Source organism: Cololabis saira, chromosome 3, assembly GCF_033807715.1.
Source record: "Cololabis saira isolate AMF1-May2022 chromosome 3, fColSai1.1, whole genome shotgun sequence".
NCBI classification, from domain to species: Eukaryota; Metazoa; Chordata; class Actinopteri; order Beloniformes; family Belonidae; genus Cololabis; species Cololabis saira.
The window spans coordinates 28,939,316-28,963,968 of record NC_084589.1 but is presented as its reverse complement, the minus strand read 5'-3'; the positions used below and the strand labels follow the sequence as shown (position 1 = coordinate 28,963,968).

The following is a 24,653-nucleotide window of genomic DNA, read 5'->3' as shown; positions in this document are numbered from 1 at the left end:
TCCAACCAGATCTGTCATTCAAAATTTGTATTAAAGAGTTTTGCCGATTAATATTTTCAAGATTAAAACTAACCATTTTTTTAAAGCTGTAAAGTGTAACAATAAGGGTAAAGCATATGATTTGTTATTAATGTCTAAATGACATCCCAGATAGCAAAATATGAGTGAATCAATGTTGAAATATGGTTAGGCTGAAATATTAAATCTTTTCAACATTGGTTAATTGGCAAGAATTGGATGATTGTTTGATGGTTGATCCACATCAATCACCTTAACCAAAAATCAACCTTTCTGACCATAATTCAACATTGAATTAACATTTTTTGCTATCCGGGATGCAAATGTAACACATATATTCACTTGAATTAGAAAAAAAAAAAAAAAAAAAAAAACATACAGATTGTACATGAAATATTGTATTAGTCTTGCCCGATAAATAAAATGACCATAAAGTAATAGTCCCTCTTATACAGCCTGGGGGCTCTGAGACACCTAAGAAGCCCTTGCTGGTTGTGATCAGTTTTAATTGTCTGGGATTTAGATTTTTGCAGATTTCAGTTGTTTGAAAATTTTGAAAAAGTTGTTTGAGATTCCTTTATTAGTCATTTTGGTTGCTTATTACTTAATAGCATGAAACTCCAATGTGTGGTTCATAGATATCACAAATTGAATATATCTTAATTCCATATATTGTATCTAGTTGACAAAAATAAATACATTTTTGTAATTTAATATTTTTCCTTCACTTATCAAACTTGCCAGTTTTTGCCCAGGAGCGAGGAAACGTTCCGCCGTCTCCCCGCCAGTCCTGAAGGGGGCGACACCGCCGCGAGCTGCGCACTCCTACAAGTCTCTGTGTCACGTCCGTGTTTACAAGCGAAGCGTGACGTTCACAGACCCGCACAAATACGTCTTCAAGCGCGTCCGAGTGCGGTTAGATTTCGGGATAAACCTCTCAATATGATGTCACTGAGAGCCTTCGTGGGGGAGAGACTGTCCGCAGCGGCGGAGGAGATTTTTGAGGCTGTTGAAAGGACAATAGGTGAATACAAAGACGAGATTTTCCGCTTAAAAGATTTAGAAATCAGTCGCCTCAAGATGGAACTGAAGATCCTGAAGTCAGGTTTGTTTGATTTTGACATCTTTACCACATATAATGTAGTTTTTGCGTTGTTTTTATTAGTTAATTGGTTGTAAGCAGTACTCGAGTTGAAGGGGGATGAGGGGGGATGGCATCCCCCCTGAAATAAAAACAGTAGAAATCATCCCCCCTGTAAAACTGCCATCCCCCCTTTCCATCCCTTATGTCATTTCATCAATGAATGAGGTATTACTGCTATTTCAACATTTAGAGTCATCACCAGAAAAATAACACCAGAAAAATAATTTATTTGACAATTTTCACCTGTTTCAAGTAAATTTTCACTTGAAATAAGTAGAAAAATCTGCCAGTGGGACAAGATTTATCTTCTCATTACAAGCAAAAAAAATATTGTTCCCCTGGCAGATTTTTCTACTTATTTCAAGTGAAAATCTACTTGAAACAGGTGAAAATTGTTGTTTTTTTCTAGTGATGAGTCCTGTTTTAAGTGTAATAAGATTTTTTACTAAAATCAGAAATTTTAACTAGAAATAGGTTGCAGTTTGCAGTGAACCATTTTACTTATCCTGTGAAGGACATAGGCATATTGATAAGTTTTTTATTGTTGTGGTTTGATGTATTTGATGTAAGCCCAGTGGATATTTAAAGCTTACAGAAGGCTGCATTTAACTGTGGCTATGTCATTCCTGCAGGTGTTTTGGTCAGTGCTGTTATTTGTAATATATTATATTATTTGTAATGAGCACAAATTATCTGTCCCCATATGATAAAATCCACCATCCCCCCTGATTTATTTTTACAACTCGAGTACTGATTGTAAGTCGTGCTGTTCTTTGTCTTTTACGCAGAGTCCGGGTCGGACACGTGTGTGGAAGCAGAGCTACTGCAACACCCCCAGCATCAGCAGCATCAGCAACATCAGCATCAGCAACATCAGCAGCAGCAGCAGCAGCAGCAGCAGCAGCAGCAGCAGCAGCAGCATCCTCCGTCTCCTCCATCTCCTCCTGGTGACCTGCAGCGCCACCACGACCACCACCACCACCCATCTCCACCCGGGTCTGTCTCTGAGCCCCAGTCCTACGAAGATCCCGGAGACAGCAACAGCATGGACCAGGAGGAACCCGAGCCCTCACGGATCAAGACGGAGGAGGAGGACGACAAGATCCCCAAGCAGTTCTGGATGCACAATGATGGAGAGGATGTGGACGACCTGGAGCAAGAGTATATCTCATCTTCCTCCGGTCTCAAAACAAGTGTGCATGACATGCATGACCACACCGTGCATTACCACCCTTTTCTGGACGGCAGTATCGGCGAGGAGAGCAAAGAAAGCAAACCCTACTGCTGCTCTGTGTGTGAAAAGCGCTTCAGTAACTGCTCTCACCTGGCAGCTCATATCCGGACTCACACCGGAGAACGACCGTACAAATGTGATTCATGCAATAAGACCTTTATCACGACAAGTGCTCGGAATAGACACCAGACTATCCACACCGAGGGGAAACGCTTTGTGTGTACTAATTGTGGTAAATCATTTAAATGGATGGAGTCTCTTGGCAGGCACGTGAGAAGTGTGCACAAGAACGACATCATACCTGAATGATGGAATGTAAACCAATGTCCAGTGGGTTAGTGAGGATGTAATTATATGTTCATGTGTGGGTTAGCTATAATTCACTCGGTACGCTTTGGGAATGGTTGTAAAGTGTGATTATATCACAGTCCTGAAGTATGTTTGTAAATGTGCATGAACCTAACTAAGCTTTTAGAATGTAAACCCTAGCAGCAGATGATGATGGGCAGGTTTTTTTTAACACATAATTCACCACTTTTATTATTTTACAATTATAAATTCAGTATCTAAACAGAAAAAATTGTTTCATACTTTTCCATTTGTGCTGCTGAAGCCAAGGAGAGATACCGCGGGTGTCCAGCAGGTGGCAGTAGCAGGTTATCAATTCATATTTCACATCAATCTTCTGCTCTTGGCAGCGTTAAGATACTCTGTTCAAGCATTCAAGAGGGTGGACTTTCTTTTTTATGTGAACTGGCACTGCTTTTAGCCCGTAGCTGCTTGAGAGAGGTCCGTTCAGCACTTGGGCCCTCACCTGAAAAACATATGAAGCATTATAAATCTGCATGTGACAATTCTTCTTTGATCATAAATGCTATCATCCAGTTAGACCTGCTGTTTAAACTGCTTTTTTTTTCATTCTTTTAAATAAAATTGTGTTGGATCACAATCTGAAAGTGTGAACATTTTAAATATCAAATTCCGATTCAAAAAGTGATTTTTATTTTTTTATAATTTTTTACAATGTAGTAATTTTCCCCCCAGTAGTGTGTCATTTTTTTGCCATTTTAACGGTTCTTGTTTTTGAATATGCTTTATAAATAAATTTTGTGAAATGCATAGTATCGTTTTGGTGATTTCTAAAAGTTCCTATTTTTACACCTTCAACATTGTAGAAAAATCTTTAAGAGTCAGTTGAAAAACTTCTCATCTCCATCACCACCGCTATCAGGTAATTATTATGGTTGATAAAAGGATAAAAGGTTTTACTGGGATTTTGGTTCTCTCCTTTTTTTTTCTCCTGTTTTCCAGATATCTGAGGTTAAACAGCTCCAGCTCCCACTTCAGTTTTTAATTCCTTCCTCAGACTCTGAATGGGATTCAGTTTAAGATTCTGATTCTCCCCCTCCAAAGGGTAGTAGGTACTGTTTTCTGTTAACCATTTCTCTCTTTCTTTTTTTAATTAGAAAATATAAAGCTCCTGTTTTCGGCAGTTTATCTTATGTTGTTAAATGTCTTTTGTTTTTTTCTAACAAAACACTTTGACATCACCATAGGTGACTGTATGGGTGTTATTCATGAGTTTAGATACTTCTACCTCCCATCACTACACGAAACAAGTTTAGTTGTACAACTCTCATCCAACCACAGAACTGATGACTGAAATGTTTCCTACTACAAAACTACAAAACCATTGCCCTTCTTGGTCGCCATTAATGGAGACCAGCTTGGTGTAGTTTGTTCTCAACCGTCAGCTTTGAGATGTTCAACCCAGAAAGCAGGACTACAGACCTTTCAAAAAGAGGGCTGCACTTAGCTTCTCAAGGAAAATATCAGTAGAAAAAGTGTCTAACAAAGAAGCAGAGGTCTGTCTATTTTGTTTACAAACAAAAGTGATGAGAGAATTTTTCCCAGAGAACAAAATCATTATTAGGCAGCAGTTATGCCAGCGTTAACAAATGAGTCCGGGTAAGAAAAAAAAATACCAAGGAAACGGAGGACAAGAGAAGAAGGTGAAGAAGCCGTCCAACTTTAAGAACTTTAACAGATGTCTTCCCCATAAAAAATACAAAAGCTTTTCAGCAATTACAATAAGAGTTTAATTTATGTAATTACAAATAAAGGGTTTGATAATAATGACTGAAAACAGGACATCAGTAATTGATTACAGGTTGTTTATTTCCTACAAATGTACAAAAAAGAGCAAAAAAACTGTTTGATTACTTTTAACAAGTGTATTTCACTTGTTGGGACCAGAAATGTATCAATGTCCAAACAAGAATATATTCCAAATATGCAGGTTTTAACTTTCCCTTAGTGACCCCGGGTCTGTTTGGCGATGACGACAGTTCTGCAGCTCTGCAACTCTGCATTTCTGTGGGTGTGCTTAAAGAGAACATCTTGACATTAAAGATAAAGTGGTTTTGTTTGAGGATCCTCGTAATGTGTATGTTGACTTGCTGTCGAACCGCCAGAATTTACTGGGAGACTTGGAGAGAAAAGAGGAAGTCTGTAATGTTGGTTTCTATGATTTTCCTTTCAAAGTAACCTTCAGTGTCGGCAGCAGAATTGACTTTGACAGCTACAAAAACAGGCATCAACAAAAGTCCTTATAAGCTTCAAAACAAAGTGAGATCCTTAAAGAACTGCTTTTCCTGGTTAAGTCAGATGTAAGAGAATTTAAGAGTCCGGGGTTGTGATTAATGCTCCACACTTCTATATCACCTTTTACCTTAAACTATCTTTCTCCTCAAACAGCTTCCTACAATTCACAAACATGTCGTACTTTTGTCTGAGCAGTCTCACACCAGTGAGAGATTCAGGGGCAATCCTGTGGATCAGCATCTTGCCCAAGCAAACCACATCCGACTGGAACATAAACACTCTCCCATCTGAGTCCAAAAGCTCCCCCTGTTTTGGATTTGTCACACGGAGGGAGCTGTGATTCATTAGTTTAACCGGTCTAAGTACACGTGCAATAGACCTATAAACTTTGTCTTGTTAAATATACATTCATAATCATCCCATTTTCATTACTTTCCTTTTAGCTGACGCTTTTCCCCTCAAATTTAAGTGAGGAGCACAATCTTCAATGCTGACGTGTGAAGTGGTAGCGCTGGGAAAGAAACCAGTTACCTCCTCATTGTAGGTTCCCAACTGAGCTAAATTTGCACTTAGAGCTGGAAAATTAACACTTTGTTTAGTTATGTAGCAGTCAGTAAGTTTTTCTGTGTTTGAGATTTTAAAGTGATGCATAAACCACAGTTGGGCTTGAAAATACTTTAGCTCCTGACCCTGACTGTGGTAAGAGGGCTCTGGCAACGCTTAATTTGTATCTCATAATGATCTTTAGTCAAAAAATAAATTGTGTGCAGTTACAGACTTGTGGACTAGTGATAAAATACAGTATTAAATGGCCATGAATACTAAAGTGTTTAGGATTTAGGTCTGCCTGCTGTTGTGCAGAGTTGGATTCAGTTGGTTGGCTGCACGATTTATAGATTAATAGTTTATATATTTCAAAGGAACCTTTAATATAGCCAGTGTGTCACTTCTGTTTTCATTTATGATCAATGGCAGCCACCAGCCTTGAGCTGGTTGGAGCAGCCTGTGTTGTGATATTAGATGTTGCAGGCAGTTAAAGCGTGTTATTTTCAGCATCTCCTGCTACTTTGATCGTCTCACTAACATTTCAGATATCGTCTACACATGCAGTCAGTGTATGAAACAACTGATCTGTACAACTGTAGAGTGATGTAAATGTGTCCATTTTTAACATCTCCCTGTAGTGACAGGAACATTGCTGGAACAGATCAGTTAGAAAAATAAAGTAAATAAAGTAAAAGTAAATAAGATGCCAAGATGTCAAAAACATCTGAGGATGCTGACTCCCAGAACTGTACCGCTGTTCGATAACATCAAGGACGCTTGGCTACTCTCGGGGAGAAAGGTCGTCGGTCTTACCGCGTTACAGACTCTCACATACACACTGACACACACACACCTCCCTCTCCCCATCCAACCGCCTTCCTGGCTCCCCTCTTATCAGCCCCTCCCGACAAGGACGTCCGGGTTTGAGCGCCAGCGAACCCGGCCCTCACTTGGATGAACTGTGCCGGGACCACCCCCCCCCCCCCGACTTGCCCACCCCCAATCACCACATGCAAGTCCTGTGACGTCTGTGCTTCGTGTCTGCGAGGTGTTTTTTTGCAACTTGATATTGTGTATTGTATGATATTCAATGTGAAGATGTATTTTTTTTCTCCTCCCCCCCTATCCCAGTGTTACCCTTTGGAAAACAGGCGCATAATTCCATCAGTGCCGCCGCCGGTGTATCCGAAGTCAATAACAGTTTTCTAAACTGACTCAATAAAGCTGATTCTGATTCTGATTCTGATTCTGATTCTGATGCACAATGAGCGTGTTACACAGTTACAGTAACTGGAGTCACACAAATCAAGTTATTGTTAAATCTTGCCTCCTTCAGACAGTAATCTTATATCAATCCTGTTCTTTTATCAGTGAAAGCACTAGTTTACTTTCATCAAATGAACAATGCGCCATTTCAAATGCGTGTGTGCTCTTTTATCAGTGTACTGCTGTTGACAGAGGTGGTGAGGGGGGGCTGGCAGACGCATGTGTGGCGGTGGGAGACAGACAGCTGTGGTGCAGCGCTGTCTCTGGTCAGCTAGACGTTGCTCAACAGCTCCTTAACGATGCTCTGCAATGCCTCAAAATGATCCACCGAAGTGTCTGAGAGGTCAGAGGAGATTGATCGTACGAGTGAAAGAGGTGAAGAGGCTCTTTTCTCAGCCAACCGCTGTTGCTGATTCCAGTTTGTCTGTTTCTGCTGAAGGCTTTAACGACAGCACTGTAGACGAATGAGATGAAGGTCGATTTGCCCAAGTAGACATTTTGCTGACCATGGGGAATATCCATGATGTTTAAAAGCTCGTGACTGTATTTTATTTCAAAAATCGATGTCGTACAACAAAAGCATATACTGCCACTGGGTGAATAAAAGAGTAAAACAATAAAACTGGAGATTTTACTAAATTAAGTCCAAATAGGACAACAGCAGGTGTAAAAGAGTAATAGTGTCATGCAAACTGACTGTTGCAGACAAATACTCTTGCTGATCTATTAGAATAGCTCATTCATTTCAACATCTTCAGGAGGAGGAAGATGAGTCTGTAGCGAATGTTAGAGGAAGCAGCAAAGAAAGTTTAAGAAGTAGATTATTTTGTGAACGTTTGAATACTTTTGTGAGTGTTCTTCATGTATGTTGGTGCAGAGAAACGATGGATGTTGGAAGACACATTTGCAGGTTTCTCACAAGCAGCTCTCATGTTTACCTATAACTTCTCAAAACTATAGGTAAACATGCATTGTGATTATCGCAAGCATTGAGATTATCTTTATTTCAAATGAATGTGCAGTGACTTGCCTGAGGACACCATTTTATATGAATAAACTGCTGGGCTGATCTTCTTTCCCACTTTCATGAATCACAGCAACACCTTTAGTGTGGATCAGCATTTTGATTAAACTTTTCTGGGTGTTGAAAAAAAAAAACACTTTTGGGGCTTTGGTATTCACTGCTTTTGTGGCGTTATGCTAAGTTGAAAAACAAATACTAGTGTGGTAAGTTCCAAGAACATGACTTTAATTATAATAAAATAAAAGACGGATGTTGATCTCTGGACTTGTTTGTCTAATTTGCACAAATGAATGTCAAATGTTGGACCAGAGGCACAGGCAAATAATTGCTGTTGTGCTGTAATCTAAACCTGACTATGCCTTTGAGGCATCCAATTAATAGCGACGCAATTAATTTGCCAAACCACAGACATGTAAAACATAGCTTCCAAAAATGCTGGGATGCTGTTTAAAAATGTAAATTAAAAACAGAAAACAATGACTTGCAAATCATTATAACCCTATCCAAAAAAGAAAAAAGAAAAAGAAAAGTGACAGAGTTCATTTTGAATTTGACACAAACATCCAGAAAAATCCCTCACAAATATTTAAGGTTTATGGGAGAAAAACCGGTGGTTATGGTCTTCAGGCCCGAGGTGACACTGGTGAAAAAAAAATGACTGCCAGTGAACACAGCTCATCAGTGGAAGTTGAAACTATGCAGAGGACAAAAAAATAAATAATAATAGAAAAACAAACAATCAAAAACTGAAAAGAATGAACAGCGCTGTCAAAACTCTGAATTGAGGTGAAGGCAAAAGCTGTTCTGTGGGACAATGAATCAAACACTGAAATCCTTTCTGGGAAACATGTGCGCTGCATCCTCCGGGCTGTTAAGGTCCAGGACTGATCCGTTTTCAGCTTGCAGCACAAAGCCCACAGCAGCTGCCATGGCGGTGCAGTAGTGTGCATTTAAGTAACTTCCACATCTGTGAGGAAACAATTAATGTTTGTGGTTTCTGCATGCTGCCATCCAGATGTCTTCTTCAGAGAAGGTCTTCCTTATTTGAACAAGATGGTCCATCCATCCATCCATCCATCCATCCATCCATCCATCCATCCATCCATCCATCCATCCATCCATCCATCCATCCATCCATCCATCCATCCATCCATCCATCCATCCATCCATCCATTTTCTATACCCGCTTCATCGTTTGCAGGGTCACAGGGGTCTGCTGAAGCCTATCCCAACTCATAACAGGCGAGAGCCAGGGGTTCACCCTGGACAGGTCGCCAAGACGGCGTCAGATGCAATGAATTATATCAGAGAGCTACAGTGACACGCTTGCAGTCCGGACCTGTGACTGGAGCATTCGGAGCATGATCAACCAAAAACTATGACACAAGAGGCCCTGAAATGTAAAGCAGCTGTCATTCTGGTCACTTCAGCTCCAAAACACCTAAAGAAGCTTGGTAAAAGAAGTGGTGATAGAATATAATAAATCCTTTAAAGCATAAATATATGAAAAGAGACTCATACCCAGTGGTGGACAGTAACGGAGTAAATTTACTTGAGTACTGTACTTAAGTACATATCCAGAGGATTTGTACTTTACTTGAGTATTAGATTTCTTTGGTACTTATTACTCTTACTTGAATACATTTCCAAGACAAATATTTTTACTTTTACTCGAGTACATTTCTAGGAAAAGGCTGAAAAGTACTCGTTACTTTCAGGTCTGCTCTTTTTTCTTCTTCCCTAACATCCTATTTTTAGACGGATATTGGGAGACATGCACAGAGACAGACAAGACAGACATTGGGAGACAGTTTGTTATGCTCTATATTGCTATATTGTAGGCTACTGGTACATGTCCTTCCTGTAAAGTTAAGTGACTTCAACATTGAGTTATTGAAAGCAGAGATGTCGTTTTTTGTAAAGCAGTGGTCTTTGAGGGGGATCCAGACTTAGTTGGATGGTGCAGGTTCATTTGGTTTCAGTTCATGATTGTTAATAAACTCTGCATCATCTGCTGTCCTCTTATGATCCCATTCATTTGATTTGTTTTTGGTGTTTCTGCAGGTTTTATATAACATTGTGGTTCTAAAAGCAGCACATCAGTGCAGCTGGTTTCAAAGAGTTAATTCTCAGAAACAAGAGTTAAAAGATCCTTAAATTAATTTAGAAAAAATATAGTAATTTACTGATGTGGAAAATAAGAAATTTACTCTTACTCTTACTCTTACTTTTACTTAAAGTAAATTTAAAAGCATTTACTTTTGGATATAAGTACCTTTAAAAGCAAGTACTTTTCTACTCTTACTCGAGTAATATTTTGACTGAGCTACTTTTACTTGTAACGGAGTAAATTTTGACCAGTAGTATTTGTACTCTTACTCAAGTACCGGGGTCGAGTACTCTGTCCACCTCTACTCATACCAGACACTGCTTTACATCCTGAGGATGTAAAGAAGAAAGACTGACGATGTACTAAGAATAAATCCCAAATGTGATGTCACCAGAGGGAGGGAGGGAGGGGGTTAAGATCTGTCTGTTCTTTACATTATGATGGCACACTTATTCAAGGTGACTTTTAATGACACAAAACCTTCAACTCATGAAGCATGCCTGGAGGGGGGAGTGTGAAGACTTCAGGTTGCATAAAAGAAGAGGGCTGCAGATTGTGGCCTTTCAGATAAATATGAAGACGGCGCTGTGACGCGGCTCCTGCTCTGCAGAGTGAAGGCTGCAGCCGCTGATCCGCGTCCGCCTGAAGGAGATTCCTCCGGCCAGACACGGTGAGCACGCAGGCAGCCCTGAACCCTCGGCAGGGTCTGTAAATCACGCTCTCGCAGCTCCTCCCCTGTTCCTCCTTCTCATTTCTGTTGACATTTTTTTTTCCTACTCCTCTTTTCTTCTCATTTTTTTTTTTTTTTACAGAGCAGTCAGGAATGCTCGCTCCACAGGGTGGCTGGTGTGCACTGGAGCGACTCCGCTCCCATGTCTCAAGCCTGACTTATGGTTCCGCGTTAAATCGACGGCGTAGGGTACGCGGCGACGCGCACCGTACGGTGCTCGTCGCCGCGTACTCTACGCCGTAGGCTCTGCGTTGATGTAACGCGGAACCATAAAACAGCCCAAACACTCATCCCATGTGTCTCCTATTAGCTCCACTCAGAGAGGAGAAGGAGGGAGAGGCCGGTGTAGAGAAAGACGAGAGAGAGGGGGAAGGGGGAGGGGAAAGGGGGAGGTAGGGAAAGGAATTTGATATGCTTTGTGCATGAGTGACTTGTATAAAACAAAAGACAGGGAAAAACGGCCTGAATGTACACGAAGTGGGAATAATGCACACACGAAAACTTGAGAAATTAGCAAAAAAAAGGATTATAATTTATTTCCAGATTTTTTTTCTTCTTTTTTTGCCTTCATTTGCATCTTGTTTCACAAGGTAAATTGAAAATAAAAAATAAAAACTGACTGCCATACCATGAAAATGTAAAAAAATAATACAAATAATATGTGCTGTATATATAATTATATCATTATCAACAAACAAACAACATTAATCATAATAACAATACTATTGATCATAAACATAACAAAAACACTAAATTGCTGGTTTCATGCATATAGAAGCCCCCTCAGGTACAAAAGAGGGGGTAATTACTAAAAACAGAACCGAAAAGTTCCACCAGTTTAGAATAAGCGCCTAGCTACATGCAACAACATAAAAGAGACTTGTGTACACATTCTTCTGGCATCAGGTATTTTACACATACTGTACTTCACTATCGTTGTCCCCGTCTAATATACTGTACAGCGCACAAAACATAACCGCAGGAGGGCGTCGGAGTCGGATGCACCTATCAGGGGACTGTGTGCAACTTTTTGATGCCATCCTCCATCTTCTGTCAGTCCTTCAAAATCTTGTTGTTTCCTTCAGTGGATGTCCTGTCCATTAGTCCAGCTCGCTTTAAGAAATCTTTGTTCCCTCGTTGTCTGTCAGTGCTTTTCTTGCTATATTTGTGCTGTTCTCGCACATCTCGATTTCCTTCGTGTTGCTTTCCGTCGTGCCCCTCCCTCACAGGGTCTTGTCACTCTCTTTCTTCAGGTGACTGAAAAGACGGAAAAAGAAATCCCGGTAATACAAATGTTAAGGCTTGATTTCATCTCAGACAAATGCACTTTAATGCAAATGTCAAGTCACTAAGTTGCATGCAAGATTACACACTGACATTTGCTTCTTGGTTTATCACAAAAGCTTCAACCTGTTTTGAATCAAACTTTCTGTATTCACTGCTGATGACTGCAGAGTCCAACCACTGTCAAGGTTTCTTTGATGGTAAATTATGGAGATTTCTACAACCACTTAATTCTGCAATCATGCATGGTAGAGCGCACTGACAAATACGATGACAATAAATGGGATAAAATGAGTAGAAGGTAAAAATGTAACTGTATGGAGTATTTAGCTTGAGGTCTGCCGTCAGACCGGGTTCTGCAGTGCAGCAGGCGGATTCAGAAGGGCCAGCTGGTCCATTAAAGTGTTTTATTTTAGGACTGTAAGGACTTTGCAGAACCCTGTACAGATGTTTACTAATATTATCAACAGAGTAAAAGCTGTATTACTATAACTATTGCAGAAAAATAACACTTGCAAAAAATATGTTTAAAAAAAAGTCAGCTTTGAGAACGCTCGGTATGTCTTTGCCGAACATAGAAAAGTTAACCACCAGCTAATACTGTACAGGTGAATAGAGTACTGAATAGGAGAATAAATCATTCTGCCTCACTCTTCTTCAGCAGCATTATGCTCAGGGTGTAGCATTGGTGCCTTTGCAAGGCAGCATCAAAAGGAAACTTGTTTTTTTAATGAAAAAGTTAAGCAAACTTTCAAAAAAGGCCTCTAAGAAATTCACAGAAAGAACCGGGCAAGTTGACTCTACTACATGACCCAAATCTTCATCAAAACTGAACCAGATTTCAGTTCAGAGGCTGCTGCTTCTTGTAGCTAAGGTGACTTTGAAAACAGTATCATGGATTCCAAGAAGGAAAAGAAAATGCCAAGTGAAATGCTAGGCCAATGGCAGACTTGCGCAAACACTACATCTGGTGTAGATGTACTAATTGGAGCCATACACAATATAGTGGATCTTTGCTGCGTTTATAACAGATGCACAGAGCCTCTGTACCTGTAATACTCATCCTGGGTGAGGGAGTGGTGGTGATGGTGGTGGATCCACTGCTGTTCCAGGGCCAGTCTCTGGATCTGCAGCTCCGCGCTCTGGGCCTGTTGCATGGCCTGGAGCTGATGGGCTGCAGACATGGGACCTGTGAGGGAGGTCGGCTGTGGCAGTTCACGGAAGGGAGCACCTGTCACGGAAACAAAGAGGAAGGAGGTGGAGCAGGAAGAGGTACAGAAAAGAAAGAAGAAAAAGTAGAGAGGAAGGTGGGAGAGCAGGGACAGTCGTCACCATCGAGAGTAAAGCTGTGTCTTTGTATAAGTTCTGGCTCTGTGTTTTTAGAGAAGAAAACTGAAGGAGTACATGGACGAGGAGCCTTCTCCTCACCGAACAGCTGCTGGCGGAGAACCTCGCTGTCAGTGAGGGGGTGAGCCAGGATGGGGGTGCCTAGTGTGGCTCCTGGGTACGGGAGGCGTGCCAAAGGAGACCCCGACGCCAACGGGTCCATCAGGGGGTGAACCCCGCCCGCCGCTAGATGCCAGTGATGTAATAAGAAATACAGGAGATATTTAATAATAGTCAAAGCATGATAGTTATGACACTAAAAATACATTACCACTACATTATAATGACTTTTGACAGCTCTCAAATGCTGAAAAAATGTGTATAAATATGTCGGAGAAACAGGGATATAATCCCCTGAATGCTCTTGACAGTGTGGTCTGTTGTGTCACTATGTGATGTAGTTTGATTAAATAAAACAACCAACCAAACTATGATGGTCAAAATAAAGCGTAGTTTTACTTGTGTGTTAAAAGATGTATAGTAAAATATGCACCAGTGTATATATGCTTAAATCAAAATCACCTCATGAAACTTTTATAAAGGACTTCTCAAACTTTTCTTGTCATTATCTACTCAAAGTTACTCCCAAACGTAAGACTTTCTGATTAAACCTCTTTTGAAGATCTCCAGATAAAAGAAATGTCTTTAAACACGTGTTAAATTCCTTGGGGGAACATATGAGCAATACTACCTGCAATCACGGAAAAGCTGCTTTGAATGTTGAGATAAGCTAAAACTAAAATTAATTTTAAAACATTGCAGAGCATACATACACTGGTGTGAACCTTTTATTTTTGTTTCAACAACAGTGTGTTAGTTCTTCTCTTAATATCTGGATCAGCTCAGGCTGTGCCCAATAATCTATACACAAATATATGTTGAAATAAAAATATGGAGGTTTGTTGGTTTTCATAAGGTACAAAAGTTGTTTGTTGCACATCTGCATTAATTTTTAGACTTTTTTGAATACAGATACATTTTAAAAGTACAGGCCAATACAAGACTAAATCTTTTTTAAGGCATTTTACATGTTCTGCTCTCTAGGGACCGTTCAAACAGAGTCAAAAGTGATAAGTCAATGTTACTTATACAGAGAACATCTCAGAACTAGAATCTTATTCCTAAAGATTACACACATTCATTCAAAGCTATATGTTAACAGATCATTTTAACAAAGGCAAACGTTTTGCCCGTAGATCTCTTTTTAAATGTGTTAAGTAAGTATAAAATGTCACATTTTTTATAGTGTGGGACCTTAGGTTTTAGATTGAGAAAATAAATGTATCACTGCATATTTTGACATGTACAACATCTGTTGAATCTGTTAATTGGTGAGTTGATAGTGATAATGTCAGCATCGTTAGTAACAGTGGGTACCTGTGTCTTGTTGATGCAGGTGAAGATGTGAGTGGATGTGTGAATGCTGGTGGTGGTGAGGTGTCACGTTTAACATCTGAAGACGCCCCAGATTTTCTCCTCCACCTCCTCCACCTGTTCCACTTCCACTCCCTGCTGCTCCTCCTCCTCCTCCACCACCACTTCCTCCCCTCTCGCGCTCTCTGTCACCAAAAGCTGGCAAAGATGCTCTGTCTCGATCCCTTTCCCGCTCTCTTTCTCCACTCCTGTCACGCTCATAGGAGGCGGGGGAGCGCGTGGGAGTAGGGTAGGTCTCGGGGGGAGCGGCTTGGGCGGGGGCCGGTGGCACATGAGAAGACAGGGAGCTGGGAAAAGAAGAATGGGGGACTGGGTGATGCAGGGAGGCGGCATTGGAGGTGGGTGGAGTAGGTTGGGGAGGAGCCGGCGGCGGAGGAGCAGGGGCTGCTGGGGCTGCTGGGGTGGCTGGTGGAGCAGATGAAGGGTGAGAGGGGAGAGAAGGTGGGAGCAGAGATGAAGGAGGAGGATTGGACAGGGATTGTGGAGCAGGGGGGTTGGGAGGTCGGGTTACTGGCACCAGGGTTGGGTTCTGGAGGTGCGGAGGACCAGGTGGAGCCGGAGGTGGAGGAGTACCATAGATTGACACCTCATTAGCTCCTGGTGGACCTCCGCCTAATAGAAGGGAGTGAGCATGTGCATGGGCATTGGTGTGGGCATGGGAATGTGAGTGAGCAAGAGCAATAGCTGCAGCTTCAGGTATGGATCCTGGTGGATAAACCCGTTCATCACTCTTAAATTCAAATCCCGGTTTCATCCGATCTCGATGATGAGCCATAGCATGAGGGAAGCCGACACCTCCTAATCCAGCGGCTCCAAACCCTCCGTGTACTGGGCCTCCTGCCACCCCGGGATGGCCCCCAACACCTGGACCACCATCAAGGCCGCCGCCGTATAAAAAACCCAAGATAGCTGCGGCTGTAGCTGCATCAGTAGGCAGGTGATTTGGGTGCCCAAAAGCATGATTCTGAAACTGAGGAAGAAAGAATGAGGGGTGGACATGGGGATGCCCATGGTGAACCTGTTGGTGATGTGCCTGGGCACGACTTGCAGCCCCAAGTGGAGACATAGCATGTGGGCGAGCATATTCACTCAGAGTTCTCAATGCTGGTGTGTCAGGGCCCAAATATGGACCCCCTAAACCTATTCCCAGGGCCCCCTGTGGCACGGCCGATGCCCCACCCATGGATGGCAAGAGAAGGGAGTGGGGGATACTGTGGGAGAGAGAGTGGTGGAGATGGTGTGCTGGAGGAAGGTGAGCATGTGGATGTGAGGGGTGATGCTGGGCGTGAGGATGAGAGTGTGTGACAGGGTTTCCAGATGAACAAGCAGGAGATGAAGGGTCAAGAATAATAGAAGATGAGGGGGGAAAGAAGAGTGTGGAACCCTGGCGACACCCTCCAGCAACAGTGACATCCTTCTGCTGCTAAAGAGAAAACAGGAAAAGACAGTAAATCACATGTGCTATGACCTACTTCACTCCCCTCCCATTAAGCTGATCAATTTAATCTACATCAAATCCATTAAATCGGATAATGCACATAATTATCCCCCTTAAATGTGCACACCTGTAGATGTCGATCCAGTTCCCTCTCACGCTCACGCTCCCTCTCTCGTTCCCTTTCTTTCTCTCTTAAGTCTCTAGCTCGCTGTTCAACCTCTCTGCGGGCCCTCTCAATCATCTCATTCCTCTTCTTCCACAGTTTGGACCCGTCTAATGGCACAAACAGGACATCACTGCGGGCACAAGAGTTTCCACTGCCACGGTCAAGGACCTTGTGAAACCTAGGAGCATAAGACACAGAATTTCTGTCAGGAGTCAGAATCACTATCAATAAATGGACTCACTGCTGACAGTGGACCGAATGCAGTGAGAGACTGACAATCTTGGATAGGATGATGATGTAATTTAGACTTTACCGTGCTGACTGGCTCGCATGGATAGGAATGTCCACAGGTTTTGGCTCAGGTGAGGGACTTAATAACGGTGGCGGGCTTTCAATTTCTTCCCTTTCCTCTATTGGTTCTTCCTTGATGACGGGTGTGGAAGGTGGGCCTGGATCCAAATGTCCATCTCCACTTAAGAGTGAAGAGCTGGAGGCAGGTGTGGAGATGCTATTGTTATTGGTGGAGTTATTAAGAGGTGGAGGCCCCTTGGAGACATTTTGAGGTGAGAGTGACTGCGAGTTGGTATTGCTGCTACTGGGTCCGCTACTGTTACTGCTGCTGTTTGACAGGTTACTGGTGTTGTTGCCGCTGGGATGATATGTTCCACTGAACTGAGGGTGGTTGTTCAAAGTGCCATGGAAAGGGGAAGGACGACATCCAGGCGAGCAGCTGGATGGCACACCTGGTACAGGAAGTTGTACACCGGGAGCAGAGGAAGAGCCAGGGGGAAAAGATGAGAAGGGTCCCATCTGATTGGTGGATGGGCTTGGTAAAGGAGAGAGTGGTGTTGGAGGTGTCTGGGCAGAAGACTGATAGTGTGGGGGACGTACACTGGGTGCAATCCCTGAGGGGGGTGGCTGGGAATGAGAGGTCTGAGGTGGGGGTAAAGGTGGCTGAGGTGGTGGATTGGGGTATGGTCCATGATGACTGGAAGAGGATGAAGGAGAAAGTGCAGGAGGCTGATTTGGGCCTCCACGGCCTTGGTACATAGGAGACTCACGCAAGTTTGGATCCCTCTCTCTATCTTTTGGCCCAGACTGGTAATGTGGATGAGGTGGATGGGTATGCTGGGTTCCACCGTGGCCTGAATACTCTCGTGCTAGGTTTGGCGTTACGCCAGGAGAGCTTAGGTACTCCCGATTTGTGCCAGAGGAAGGAGGTGCCCCGGTAGGAAAGTCTTTTCCTCCAGGAGGAGGATACTCTCTGTGAAAGTGGTCTGCTGCAGAGGAGGGTGTTTGTGCCTGGTCCATAGGAGGAGGGAAGTCTCGGTTTGATGAGTTTGGAGGATGTGGATGGGGGTGGGGGGCCAGGGGTAGGGAGGAATGGGGTGATGCAGGTGGGTCACGGTTTAGTAAGGGGGTGACTGGTAGCCCACTAGTTGAACCTGGGGTATTTCCCTGTGGGATGGAGTTGCTGTTGGGGTGGCTGTTGCTCACAACCTCTCTTGTCTGGACTCCAAACTCACCCCATCTGCTCCCATCTTTGTCTCTGGGAAGCCCCCCTGAAGCTCCGCTGGGGACAAAGTCTCTACTCTGGTTTTGGTTTGGCAGATTAAAATCCCTTCCTCCTTCACGTTCCCTTTCCCTGTCACGCTCCCTATCTCTGAAAGCTGGACCAAAGTCTCTTCTTTCTGGACCCAAGTTGGGTCCATCTCTCGCAGAACCTTGGTATTCCCGACTCTGACCTACCGACAGGCCCCCAAACTCCCTACCTTGAATGTTGTTGGGACCTCCCATCGCACCAGACCCAGTATTACTATTTCCCCCACTGCTATTGTTGCTGCTGTTACCAGTGGGAGCAGAAAACTCACGACTGATCTCCCTCCCCCCACACTCCCCCCTCACTCCCCTCTCCCTCTCTCCTGCGGCCCCCCTCTCTCTGTCCCCTCCCCCTCCAGCATACCTGGGAAGGTACTCCCTGTGGGGATGGGGGTGAGGATGGGGGAGGTAAGAGGGGTGGGAGGAGGAGTGGCGAGAGGATGGAGGGTTATAAACTGAGGGAAGTTGTTGCTGCTGCACTGGGGGCTGGTGCTGTGGTTGGTGTGGGTGGTGGTTGCCAGGGTAACGGGTGTAGCCCCAGCTCCCCTGGCAACCAGTTGCTGTGCCACCTTGCCAGCTGGAGGAGCTGTAGTGGTGAGGGTGACTGGAGGGCTGGGACTGAGGCTGAGACTGGGATTGTGGCGGTGGGCCAGTCTGTGGCAGCAGGGAAGGAGGCGTGGACTGAGTCTTGTCCAGGAGTTTGTCTGCTTTTTCTAATTTGTCTCTTTCTGTCTTAACCTCAACAGGTAGGTTTTGCCCCCCATGCTCTAAAGGCTTCAGGGCAGGTGGAGGAGGAAGTGGTGGGGGTAAAGAATGAGGAAGGTTGGGGCTATTGTGAGAAAAATCTCCTCCAGAGATAGCTGTCTTAGTTACGCACTGTGTGCTGGCTTTGGATGTCATTCTGCTTCCACTAAGGGCACCTTCAACACCCGCTGGTGTACCATACTCAACCTTACAAATCAATTTTGAGTCCAGGGAGAAATATGATTTCCTCCCACCATTGCTGTCATTTGACGAATCTCCAGCCCCACGAAGAGAAGGAGTGAGACCAGAGGAAGAGCAAGGAGTAGAGGGGGGCTTCAGAGATGGACAATCTTCAATTGCCTCTATGTCTCGCTTTTCTCCGTCTCCAGAGGAGTCCTCCCCTCTTCCTTCCCGTAGCGGTCTCCTGTCCTCTCCTCCACCCTTCCCTGTTCCTCCCTCTTTACCCTTCTCCCGATCTCCTTGCTTTGGTGAGTCCGGGGCATCGGAATCAGAGTCCAGGCTACCAAGCGGCGAAGCAGAAAGACTTGGAGATGAGGAACGATTGTCCTGGTCTATATCCCGCCCACTGCTCAGACTACTACTGCTATTAGCAAGACTCCCGACAACCGAACTCCTACTGCCTTGGGATTGGCCATCTTCGTTGTCACTCTCACGGGATTGGCTGGTAACTGTGGTTGGAGGTGGAACGGTGGAAGGAGTCGAACTTTCAGTTGAGTGTGTTGATGTTGGAGGGTTTGGAGTACAGGCCGAATCCTAGCAAGAAAAGATCATTTGTGCATAAGGTGAAAACTGATAATACTGCTTGTATATTTGTAGAAGGAAGCCATATAATTCTGGCTGAGACAGCGACTTTGGGAGAATTACTTGAATCACAGCTTTATAATTACTCATTATATAACAAGCTGATGAAAAGTAACACAAACCTGAACTTTCTGCCTCTTTGGAGGAGACACAAGTTCCTCCCCCTCACTCTCTGATGAATCATGCCCTTGTGATCTGCGACTGAAGCGATTTCCAGCCAATTCTTCACCAGCACCTCTTTGCTAAAAACAACACAGGACCTTTAATTCTGCTGTGGAGCTTTTGAATCCTTAATAGGTCCACAACTGTTTTTAAAAAACGTGCACGCATAAACACAAGACATCACTGTCAAACAAAGATCTGCTCAGGTGCACGACAAAAAACTGAGCGAGGCTTACACTGCAAGGACCTGAACAAGTCTTACACTGCAAACCAATAGAACATGCACAGAGACAGTTTTTGATTGTCCTGGACAAAACATTTCTATCCAGTCATGTGATACTAGTTTGGAAAACAAACAACCAAGAAAACAAGAGATAAGAACAAGAAAAAAGAGAAACTAACCGTTTGTCGGTCATTGCGATCGGGGCGAGTGGGGCTTTGGTGTGGGCGTCTACCCCTTCTCTCTTCGCTCGCCCCCCTCCGTCGCCCACTGCGCATGGGCATCTGCAAAGTCCAGCAAAAGATGACAATGTGATGCTAAATGCTAAATGTAAGACGCATGGATAAAAGGAAGGAGGAGAACTGAGGAGCATAAAGAAGGAAAAAATAAACACGTGTGTTGAATGTAGTGGCAACAGGATTAATTCAAGCCAGTTAGGAAGTTAGGTCAGAGGAAGACGAGGGAATAAAAGGGTACAGAAGAGGGACATAAACTGTAAACAAAAGACAAAATAAGGCACAGACATGCATTTTTATTTCTTATTACGTAACTGTATGTTCAAAGTCTTAGTACTCATGATTATTTAGAAAAAATATCACATATTGAACTAGTTATGATGCAGCCGCACTCCCAAATGTATAAGAATTAGGCAGGTACACAACAGTTGAAAAGCAGATGTAGGCCTTGGGCATACCGATTCTTTGTGTGTCCTTGTTTTCATTATTCCTTCTTTATAATGTCCATTTCACGACACAAGCCATTGCAGGGACTGAACTGGTTCCAGTTGTTTACTGACTGGGCTGTTTTACACCATGAGATCTACCAAAACCTGTGAAGAAGCATAAGTGAAGGAGGCATGACTCAGTCTGCATGAAAATCCAACTGAGCAGTCAATGTTTTGCACACACAAAAAAAAAGAAATCGAGGATGCAGCGATAAACAGTGCAATTTGTGATTTGCACTGAGAGCCGGGCTCAGGAATTTGTGAGATTTTGAAAACATCTGAGTGTACTACCGCAAAAGCACAGTAACAGCATTTAAATTCCCTGCATGTTCCCCACTGTATCGGCACAACTGCTCTTCACTGCGCTCAAAACAGTCTCCTCTCTGCCCTCTGCTTTCACCATGGCAGCCAAAACCCACAGGCACAAGAGGTTAACCCACTCCCCCTGACAGAATGCACTGGTTTTGGGTTGAGCTACACTGAAATGCAGATGAATGATGCAGAACAGAAAATGTGTTGATTGGTAGACTTGGATTTTGGATCTGCAGGCATCCACATTCCCAAAAGAAAAAGAGAAAACAACCCAAACACATGCACGTTAGGTTTCGAGGTGTTTCTAAATGGACTGTAAGAGTGAGTTTGTGTGTGTGTGAGTGTGTGCATCTGTAGAAGACAAGAGAAACTCCAGCAAACATCTTGGGAATACAGGGCCACACCCCCCTGCTTCCAGATTCTCTACAACAACCCACAGCGACTTGTGGTTAACCCACATGACCTGGTTATGGCCAAACGAATTACATGCTTATTTATTCAGGCAGCCATTAGGGATACTACAATGTCAAGATTCTTTACCAATAAGGCTTTGCTTGACAAAGAACAGCAGGCATTTTGCAAGAGTTTCGTCTAATCTCATTCATTCATGTGCCACTATGATGAAAAATGGTTAGTGTGTATTGAATGAGATTAAACCACTGGATGGAAAAAGGACATCTCTTAGAGCCGATGAGTGTATTGTGTGAACGCTGTCATTAAATCTCTGTTAGCAAAGTAAATGCTGTAGCAGCTCCTCTACACATACCTTTGCATTTATTAATGCATGCTGCAGTCAAGAGAGCCAGGCTTAGGTGTAAAATCTTTAGTCACTATCACCAAAGTAAGCCTGTCTATCATGAATGTGGAGTCGTTTAATTTACCTGCACATGGAGATAGTTCATGCCGAGGCCGGCTCTACGCAGGGGCAAGAGGGGGCAGAGCCCCCTTAAATAAATATGTTGCCCCCTCAAATCAAAATTTTAGAAGTTGAGAAAACAAAAAAACAAAAAAAAAAAAACAAAAAAAACAAAAACAAAAAAATGTTCTGCTGTATATCTGTTGTGTTTTATAAATTTGTTTGAGAAGATTTTTTATTATTATTCATAAGACTACCTTTCAGTTTTGTAAATATTGACTATAGTCTGTGAAGTCCTACTTTAGGTTAACATATATTTGAGAATTAGGCCATCCAGTTAAGATAAATGTTGTTGGTTGATAAAATCTGGATGAAGGATGTTTTATTTTATTTTATTTTATTTTTATTTTTCAGTTTCCCCCCCTGAGGGATTGCCACCTTATTGTGGCCAGGGGGTTTGCGTGCCTCAGTGACCTTAAGAGCTATACCAGCAGGAGCTTAGTCTTCAGGTGGGACACCCAAGTTGGACAGGTCTGAAGGTAGAGGCCTGACAAAGTGCAATCCGCTTCTCCAGGTTGGGGTTGGACACATAGCAAAAGACCCATTTCAATGAAGAAAGCATCGTTACTATAAGCACAGAAAAAAAAGTGGTGGAGCATGATGTGTACACATGATGCCCCCTTCACATTTCTGACTGCCCCCTCATATATGCATGCCTAGAACCGGCCCTGGTTCATGGCACAAGGTTACAATTCATTCAGTGCCTGATGGTGGGTATCTATATGCAACCACACAATGCATCTCAGTTACAGGTGGCAGCTTGTGGCCTGTCTTCGGCCATGGTCAGTAAACAACAGCAGCAGCTTTAACGCTACTATTCCCTCTGCAAACTCATGCTGACACACCGCGCAGCATCATCCACACATTGTCCCCCCCTCTGCATGAGATGCTTTGCATCTCATGCAGAGGGGGGGACAATGTGTGGATAATGCAGAGCGGGCACCGCAACGACTCTTTCTCCTTTCTTCATCCTGTTATTGATACACGCGCAGGGGAGACCGGCCGAGGCTGCATGCTCTGCAGGCGCTCTGCAGCACACGCACGTCCACGGCGGGGATGGATGCCGGCTGGCTCAGAGCTCGCTTCTGATCGATGCATGTGTTTTCAAAGACAGAATGAAGGGGTCGGGAATGGCGAAATCCAATGCATTCCTTCTTCTCCCCCCTCCACTCCACCACCATTTCCACGCAGGAATGTGGGTGCGCGTCGTGCGCTCATTTCACGTTAATTCACCGGGACATAATTCAGCCATAACGCAGCAGGATGGTTCGCGCACAAAGGAGAGAGAGAGAGGGGAGGAAAAAACGGGAGGGGAAGAGAGAGCACAAGCGTGGTCCACACAGAAATAGCCCCAAAAACAAGGGCGTGAGCATCCATTTTCCTTTTCCTTCTCCTTACCTTTAACATCCAGCGATGCGCTCTCTCTCACTCTCCCCCTTGGTTTTGTCGTCTTATGTTGCGCGCTGACACGCACGCCTCGCAGCCCAGGCGTCTGTCAACAGCGGCTCCCGCTGGCTCATGTTGCGTCGGGCTCCGATCATAACAATAACGCAGAATAAAACCTCTCTCGCCACTCAGTTGCGAGGAGAGAAACCAGGGGTGCCAACTGAAGACTGTACAAATTGATGCGTACCCTCGCCTCTTCCCCACCCCCTTTCGGCCCCCCTTTTTTTTCCTCCCTATTTTACCCCCCCACCCCCTTTTCCACCCTATACCTACTCCCCCTCTTCCTCCAAGACGACTTGCACTTTTTTATCCCCCCCACCCCGACCCTCTTTACACCCCTCTCTCCGATCTTACATTCACAATATTAGTGGAGGGGTGAGCCAGAAAAGAGGGATGCACGTTGGGTGAGGGAAAGGGAGAGTGGTGAGGGCGTGATTTGCATAAGGAGAGAGGGGAGGGAGTCTGCTGAGGGAGGAGGAGGAGGAGGAGGAGGAGAGAAAGAGGAAGAGATGCCGCGTTCCATTTGTCCTCGGAAGTGGGGATTTCCCAGTTCCCAGTCGGAATTTTCAACTGGAACGCCCCTCGAAGTGGGATTTCCCACTGGGAAAGTGGGAGAGTCTTCACCACCCCCGAGTTCACATTCCAAGATGGCTGCCCCGGTTGTAAACAGTAGAAGAGAGCTCTGTAAAAATTCGTAGCACTTCATTCTAGTTTTGGTCACACTAAATCAGTCGTATACAAGTATTGTTTGGCATATATATGCTGCTATAGTGTAATTTACGTTTTTCATGTGGTATATGCGAACTACAAACTTGTTTACCTAGTTTGTAACTGGAACGCTGATAACTCGGCTGTGACGTCATTCCCAGTTCCGAGTTCCGACTTCCGAGGTAAATGGAACGCAGCAAGAGGCGCAGAGTGAGGGCCAAAACTCTGAAGAGGGAGGGGACCAAGAAGGAGGGTCTCTCTTGACTGGTCCCTCCAGAGTCACCTTTACTGTATAGAGAGGCCCTGTTCAGACTGAATAAAGCCTGAATTATGGTTCTGCGTTAAATCGACGCAGAGCCTACGGCGTTTACCACTTATCTCGCACAAAATGTTGCAAGGTGGATTCAAAAGCATATCTTTTTTATAGATTTTTAGTGACCTAACAAAGAATGCTGCAACTCAACTGTAATAATAAAACAATGCACGTCATTAAAAGTGTCTTCTTGGGTTATGCATCCGTCCAGCGGCTCTCTTGTCTATATGGGAGAAGCTTACAACGGTGTGTCCACTCAAGCGGCTCTGCAGACCTCCTCCTCCTCCTCCTCCTCCTCCTCCT

General features: G+C 43.9%; 2 protein-coding genes across 4 annotated transcripts; one reads left to right on the top strand and one right to left on the bottom strand.

Moving 5' to 3' along the window:
* The first annotated feature begins 888 nt into the window (after positions 1-888).
* Positions 889-3,439, top strand: LOC133441057 (zinc finger and SCAN domain-containing protein 12-like). 2 transcript variants are annotated; one of them, XM_061718435.1, is made up of 2 exons: positions 889-1,042; positions 1,951-3,439. In XM_061718435.1, exons 1-2 carry the CDS (start codon positions 961-963, stop codon positions 2,703-2,705), a joined length of 837 nt encoding a protein of 278 aa, XP_061574419.1. In that variant the 5' UTR covers positions 889-960; the 3' UTR covers positions 2,706-3,439. The 2 variants fall into 2 exon arrangements, with proteins under 2 accessions (XP_061574419.1, XP_061574418.1); XM_061718434.1 differs by having other exon boundaries at positions 889-1,123.
* A 7,779-nt stretch (positions 3,440-11,218) lies between these two features.
* On the bottom strand, positions 11,219-23,512 carry atn1 (atrophin 1). Of its 2 annotated transcripts, none has more exons than XM_061717100.1 (10): positions 23,282-23,512; positions 20,626-20,760; positions 20,114-20,215; positions 19,672-19,791; positions 16,698-19,501; positions 16,346-16,562; positions 14,724-16,203; positions 13,365-13,532; positions 13,011-13,191; positions 11,219-11,933 (listed from the first exon to the last, which is right to left on the bottom strand). In XM_061717100.1, exons 2-10 carry the CDS (start codon positions 20,650-20,652, stop codon positions 11,900-11,902), a joined length of 5,133 nt encoding a protein of 1,710 aa, XP_061573084.1. In that variant the 5' UTR covers positions 20,653-20,760; positions 23,282-23,512; the 3' UTR covers positions 11,219-11,899. The 2 variants fall into 2 exon arrangements, with proteins under 2 accessions (XP_061573084.1, XP_061573085.1); XM_061717101.1 differs by having other exon boundaries at positions 13,389-13,532.
* Positions 23,513-24,653: the final 1,141 nt, after the last annotated feature.